This window comes from Podarcis vaucheri, assembly GCF_965113315.1.
Source record: "Podarcis vaucheri genome assembly, chromosome: 1".
NCBI classification, from domain to species: Eukaryota; Metazoa; Chordata; class Lepidosauria; order Squamata; family Lacertidae; genus Podarcis; species Podarcis vaucheri.
The window spans coordinates 96270481-96277752 of record NC_138759.1 but is presented as its reverse complement, the minus strand read 5'-3'; the positions used below and the strand labels follow the sequence as shown (position 1 = coordinate 96277752).

The window sequence follows — 7272 nt, the reverse complement described above, 5'->3', positions numbered from 1 at the left end:
CCCCCGGCCGAGAATGGCACGGTCCACAGCGTGCTGAGTGCCTCGGAGCGGCGGCTTGGCGACCGGCTTAGCAACGGAGGTGGAGGGACGAGCTCCGTGCGGAGGGGAAGGGCGGGTGCCGCCGCCTTCTTTTTGCTCCCCTCGCCTTCCCCATGCCCCTTCCCCGCGCAGCCCCCCACTACCTTCCCGGCTCCCCCGGCTGGCCCTGGGCTGCGTGGAGTGACCCGCACGCACGGTAGGTCCCTCCTTGAGCCCAGAAGAGCCAGGGAAGGGCTGGTAGGTTTACACTGGGGGCCCGGCAGGTTTCAAGCGCAGCAGGCTGTTGTTTGCCCGGGGATTCATTGTCAGAGCAGAAACTCCCCTGCGTGAGGCAGCGGACGAGGGTGTGGGTTTGTTATTATTGTTGTTGTTATTATTATTATCATTGCAACTATTTCCCCATCTGTCCCAGTGTTGTCTATTCCAGGGTGCAATGCAATGGTTCCCAAACTTTTTTCAGGCTGCTTCCCACCCCCTTTAGTTCCACAAACTCATTCATAGTGTCCTCTTAAAAGGCATTATTCAAAATAACGGTTTGCATAAGCCGCATCATAAAATTTAGAACGGGAACAATTAATTGCGTGTTTCTTCAGAATCCAATTAAAACTTTTTAGTTTAATTCAACACAACGGAGGGATTTGATCCACTGATGACACCAGTTTCCCACAGCCTGGTAGTCATTTATGTCTCCAGTGCCACCCTGACACCCCCTTAGATGTTTTGCTTTTAAGGAACCTAAAGCCACCCCCATAAATGACCCTTGGTATCCTACTGCCCATTGCATTATAGACTAAATATTTGGCATGTGGTCCTTTTTAGCTCCTGGAGAATTGGGTTGCTTCTCTATGCAGGCTCAGGCCTCATCGGCCTCCTTAACCACTAACTCGGCTTGTAGTGAGTTTCTACATGAGCAACTGCAGACAACACCCAGGTGTTGCTAACATGGCGCAAATGTTAGTTTGAGGGTCATACATGTCTACTGCTTCAGGCAGCAGATTGTCGAGTACAGGTGACCAACCTGTGGCATGGGTGCCATAAGGGGCCAGGGGTGTTGGTGGTGCACTTCAACAAGGGTGCTTGAGAAAGAGATCCTGTGGCCTTAGATAATGACCTGCTATTGCTCCTTTCTCTTCAGTGCTGCCCTGCTACTAGCTATAGATACACCTGCCTCTGGATACAAGGAGAATTTTATATGCACTGAGGTGGTGTGGACTGGAGTTGTAATACTACATAGTGTGGATTTAGTGTGCTTGCCCAAATGTTTGGCTATCACTCTTCTAGAAATACCTGTGGAAGTTTGTCCCATCCTTGTATTTTTTTAAGAGTCCATGTTCTCTTGAGATCCCACTATACAAAGGGAGTTGAGCTGAGCTGGAGTGTCTGGCCTAAACTCATCCAGAGACCTTCATGGCTGGTTGGGAATTTGAACCCAGGTCTTCCGAGTCCTAGGCACAAGTTCTCACACATTTTATTTTTTAAGGTACATTGTTCTCTATTTATTTCCCACCATAAACAGTATGTTCCAATATGGCACATACAACCTATTTTAGAATAGATAGGTGAGGAAGCTGTGTTGTGCAAGAAACACATAGCACAGGGTTGGTACCAAAAGCAGCAGTTCATCTCCCCTCTCCTTCAGTTTGGGTAGTATTGCTGGCCTCATTCTCCATCTGGCTGCAGCCATCATTTATGTAGTTCGGCTCAGGAATGTGTGACAGTATCATCAAGAGACGGGGTAAGCATTATGGGGCGGGGCGGGCCAATTTGAAAGTGGGATGCTGTTTCAGTGTCCACTTTATGTCAAGTATTACCAGTGCTATTTTTCTAGAAAAAGAGGTGCCAGAACTCACCACAAATGCCTCCCTTGTTCTCTTATAATAGCAATGGCGCCCACCTGAGAGGTGCCAGAACTGAGTTCTGGCAAGTTTCGGCTGGGAAAAAAGTCCTCAGTATAACATGTAATTCCACCCCAAAAATTTGCTCCTCTTCTCTCCCTTTCTGTTCCAAGGCTTCACCTGGTTTTGCGATGTCATGAAGGGGTTGGCTGAGACAGACGTCCAGCAGATGAAGTATTGTGAGCACAACGGATGGTTTATTGCTTAATTTTCTGTGGCAAGCCCTAGGCTCTATTTACATTTAGATATCTCTGCTTACTTCAACTGGACCTGCAATTCCTCTTAGCTGCTGCTGCTGCCTTTTGTAATTGTCTTCATGAAGTAAACAACTCATTCTAAAGTTATTTAAAGCAGGGAATTGAAATGCCGTTACTATAACTCCACATATTAATGTCTAACAAATGAAGAGGAAGTTGGAAAAATTAAGATATTTTTAAAAGATTGCCCGAGAAGATTAATTTATCATACTCTAAAAAAAAAATAAGATGGACCTTGAGAGCAGCTCATGTTCCTTTCCTGGAACATTCTGAGATGGATGGAAATAAACTTTCTGTACATTACATTTGTTTGGTCAGGACCTGTTTCTTAAGCATAAGAGTATATCTGAAATGTCATCCTTTTATGTGGCAGAATTATGGATTGTTGACTTACTCTAAAGTATTTGAGCCATTATGAGGTTCTTAAAGTTAATGAAGTTTGGCAATTATAATTAACATTACTGTCTGGATTTCTGTGATGAAGCCTTAATTTGTGTGTCTGATGTGTCAGATTGTTTGCTGAGAAATGGCCTTTGCTCTGTTTGGAAGACAAACACAGTTCTCGTTTTCAGTTCTGGCTTTTCAATATTAAAACAAAATAAATAAACAAATCTGTCAGAAAGGGCATTTGTTTTCCTTGGGATTCTAAGTACAGTACTACATTTACTCAGAAATAAGTCTAGCTTTGATCAATGGGACTTGATCCTGTCAAAATCCTGTCAAAAGGATTTTAACCTAAACCATAGAAAGGGCTAAGCACTTACTTACTTATAAGGAGAGTTCAAGGGCAGTCTGCTTTGGTATCACTGAGTATGGAGAAGATTAGTGTGAGCAGCAGTTACTCCGAAACAATTAGTGAGAGAATATTGGTATCCCCCTTGTGATACTGATTTATTTATTTTTTATTTAACCGGATTTATATACTGCTTAAACATGAAAACCTCTAAGTGGTCCACATGAAAACAAACAAACATTTAAGAATACTGATAAAATCAGAGATTAAAAATAAATTGGCCTAATTGTTTTTCCTAAATATAAATAACTAGGGGCTGTGCTCCTCTTGCCAGTCCACCACATTTAACCCACCAGAGATTCCTCCCCATGCAACTACTAAACTTGCTTTTCACCCATTTCTGAAGCCACTTCTCCCTTCTGTTCTGCAGCCCTGCTTTGCACTCCTGTTTTCATGCCTATACCATGAGAACCTCCTGAATCTTCTTCCTCCCTCTCATCCCAAGTCCTAAGCACCCTTTCTACATTTTCCCCAGCTATGAAGCATCCACCGTCTCCTATTCTTCAGACCCTTTCATGCCCCTGCTTTCATCTTCAACCTCATTCCCATGCCTCTGGCTCCCTCCTTTTGCAACCCCTTCAAATATTCCATAGTACTTCACTCAAAACTGTCGTTGTTTAAAACCACAATTTCCATCTATCCCTGCTTTACTCAAACTTCTGTCATTGTTTTAAACCACCACTTTCCCCCTCTCAGTGTTACCTCCCTTCTCCTGTCCTAGGGCCACTGCTGTGGTGCAAACTGCCTTCTCTCTCTCTTTTATTTCTTTATTGCAAACACTCATAGATACATCCATTATACATAAATAAAATGAAAAGAAACAGAAAAAGAATAAAAAAAATAGATAACTAACTTCAAAAAACAAATATTTTCAAATTAACTTCTACATAGGGAGTACAAGCCTTTATACAGCTTTGGCTTGACTCCTTAATTCGAATCATGACTTCCTGCTATCCATGAACGTACTTAGTAAATCAATTTTTTTTTTTACAGATAACTGTATTTAGATGGTAAGTCTTGGAGAAACGTTCTGATTGCCAGTAGGGTTTAGTCTACACTAAGCCAAGTGATGCTCTGGAAGCCTTCTTTTTCCATGCAATTTATAAAGACATCCTATCCTTAATATTTCTTTTGAGTGATTTCTTATTAGGTCTGTTAATTTGGTAAACTGCCTTCTCTTTTCCCCACATCCCCTTTCCTGACTTCATGCAAATCCAGGATTGTGGTGAGGTGCTACCAGTACTCCAATGGGAGCTGCACAATGGCAGCTCAACATTTTATGTATTATGTATGTATAGGAAGAAATCATCAGGTTTTAAAAAAAATATGCATTCTAAAACAAGGGGCTGGATTCAGCTAACAAGTCCTGCTAGCAGAAGCCCGCACAAGGACTTTGTTGACTCAGTAGGGCTTTCCTCGCTTTCCTCCCCCTGTGCGCCCCAAGTTGGCTCGGGGGGGGGGGGTTGGGAGAACCCCAATAACAGCACAGCAGGGAAAGAGAGGGCCGTTTCTTCCATCAGGCAAGCAGAAATGCTTGCGTTGACAGCAGTCTGGTTAGTGCTACGTTGAATTCCTCCCAGAATTACATATTTAAATAAACATCAAGTTTACGTTTCTGGGTAGGCTTCCCTAAACAGAAATGTATTTAGTAGGAATTAATAACAGCAAAGGTGCCTATTGTCATGTCATATGGCACTTGTAAAAATGCCAGTTCCATAGATTGAAGCCGGCACATACAGGGAGGGGGGCCAGGGCTTTTTCCCAGCCAAAACGTGCCAGAACTCAGTTCTGGCACTTCTCAGGTGGGTGCCATTGCCGTTCTGAGAAAATGTGGGAGGTGTTCATGGTGAGCTCCAGCACCACCATCCCTCTCTCATTTTCGGACAACAGCACTGGTGAGGCAGTCCTCCAAGTAAACTGGCTCCAGGTTCTTAAGGGATTTTTTTTACTAATAGCAGCACCTTGAATTTGGCCTGGTAACAAACCAGTAGCCGTTGCAGATCTCTGAGCAGAGATGTAGTAATCTGACAGCGTCTAGATTTCAGCCTCCTATTAAGGTTTAAGCTTTCCCCGCCCCCCACTAAACTTTGTTCGACAAACCTGTTGCTGAGGGAACTGAGACATACCCTTCCGTGTCTACCCTGTTTCCAGATGAGTGAGTTTGGGGAAGGAAGGATTATAGAACAGATTTGTAAAAAGCCCCCTGCTTGTTGTGTATGCCACGTGAGAATCACCTTCATGCAACTAAACAAGGAAGTGTTATTAAAAATTGCTGTTGGGTTTTTCTCCTGCCATAAAATAATTACATAGATATATGTGGGCAGGTAGGTTTGTATAATTAGTGGAGTTATTTGCATGTTGTTATGGCCATTATGAATGAATCTAATATCCTATTTATAAAGTATTTGTTGGTTTTCAGGGGGGCGGATTCCTTGGAAATACTCAGCAAGCTGTGTAACAGTGTCATCCATGGCAGCAGGAATTGAACTTTCAACTAGGAATTTGCACAACAAGTGTCTTTGTGCATGCAGGATTTTCATATGTACTACTATATTTTTGCATTTGATTACAGGTAATGATCGTTTTGATGCCTGGGAAGTTGTATTAACCACAAGAAGATGGAAGTGGTGAAATCAGCCTGTTCCGAAGACTTCAGCAACACCAAAGAAACCCCTGAGAAACTGCAATCTCTTCTTTTGGACAGCCTGGTGGATGATACGAAGGAAGCAACTGATGTCCCCAATCGCCTTGTGGAATCCAGTAGGTGACTGGATATTCTTATGCAGGCGGGGCTTCTTGATTTATAGGCTTTTGAAGGCCTTCGGGTGCTTCCAAATGTTAACTGTTTTCGGTGGGGTGCAAGGTTCATTACCAAGAAATCCAGGTTGTGCTGTTATAGTTGATTGGGAGATCTTGCACAAAAAACCTATCTTCTAAAAGTTTAGACTTATTGGAAGAAGCTAAGAGATGGGGCAATGCATTGGATAGTGGAGGGGGGCGGGGTAATACTTGCTTTGATATAATGCCATTTCCTTGCGAACAAATAAGAGGAAACACATTAAATAAACCAAGGTTATCTAATCTCCCTGAATGCTCAACAAATAAGTCATCTGAAAGACCTTTAGTCTTGCTCCTAATGAAGTTGACTGGTTGGCCAAGCAATCCAGAGATACACTGCTGCTATGCAGGCAGAATGGCTGCTAAATCCTTTGCCCACTTAGCCCAAGCAGGAAGCGAGAAGACTTACAAAAAGACAACATCTGGGTTAGTGTGGTGAGGCTGAGAGCAATGGGCAGGTTGGGAGCGGGTCCCTGATAGCTTTTTCGACAAAGAAGGTAGACTGATTAGACTGTGGCACCGATCTACCTAAGCTAATCACAGCTAAGCCTCATTAAAACAAATGGAACACATTAGTCACCGCTAATTTTAATTGAGTTCTGATCCAGCTGATCTGACTCAGTATACCAATTATTGATTCTGACTTCTTTCATTCTTTTTTTCTTTTCTTTTCAGAGATATTTAGAAAGCTTGTAAGAAATGATGTCATACAGGCTAAACCTGCCATCATGCACTTTGGAGGGTATATAATGGAACAACATCACCAGCAAGTACTGGTAAGTAATAATGGTGTTGTTAGGTAGCGGGCTGAAATGAAATAATTACACCTGGAATTGCCCACTGGTCACCTATGCTCATCACGCTAAACCATGGTGTAGTCTCAAGATGTGCATGAGCAGGACGGAGCCACAGAGCATCCTGGACTTGGACATTCTTATCCTCCCCCCTCCCCCTCCTGTACAGTTAGAAAAATGACTTTGGTAGCATCTGCTTTTTGTTTCACTGGATCTCAAATTGTCATGCCATCCATAGAAGGGACCATGGTTTAGAGCAAGCCATTGTCAGATTCAAAACCATGGTTTATGAAGCTAGCTTGTTTAAACTACTGTATTTTTCGCCCCATAAGACGCACTTTTCCCCCTCCAAAAATGAAGGGGAAATCGGGGTGCGTCTTATGGGGCGAGTGCCTGCAAGCCTCGCGCGCCCGGCAGGAGGTCCCACCGGGTGCGCGAGGCTTGGGGCGGCAGTCTGTCGCCCGAAGCACGGGGAGCCCTCCGGAGGGCTCTCCCTGCTTCGGGCGAGTGTCTGCAAGGCAGGAGGTCCCACCGGGTGCGCGAGGCTTGGGGCGGCAGCGGACTGCTTGTGCGCACCTAGAAGCTTGGGGCGCGCTGAGCTCAGCACGCCCCAAGCTCCTGGTGTAGCGCAGCGATCCGCTAGCCCTGGGAGAGCC

At 44.2% G+C, this 7272-nt stretch overlaps 1 protein-coding gene across 2 annotated transcripts in view; it reads left to right on the top strand.

The window, feature by feature from the left end:
* The first annotated feature begins 53 nt into the window (after nt 1-53).
* Nucleotides 54-7272, top strand: part of CFAP221 (cilia and flagella associated protein 221) — a 31869-nt gene continuing 24650 nt past the window's right edge. Inside the window, exons 1-3 of one of the 2 annotated variants that reach the window (XM_082198012.1) lie at nt 54-235; nt 5557-5744; nt 6498-6598. In XM_082198012.1, the coding sequence (XP_082054138.1) occupies nt 5603-5744; nt 6498-6598 (243 nt within the window). In that variant the 5' untranslated portion in view covers nt 54-235; nt 5557-5602. Of the gene's footprint in view, nt 277-5556; nt 5745-6497; nt 6599-7272 lie in introns of both variants that reach the window. The other variant, XM_082198013.1, reaches the window with a different exon arrangement.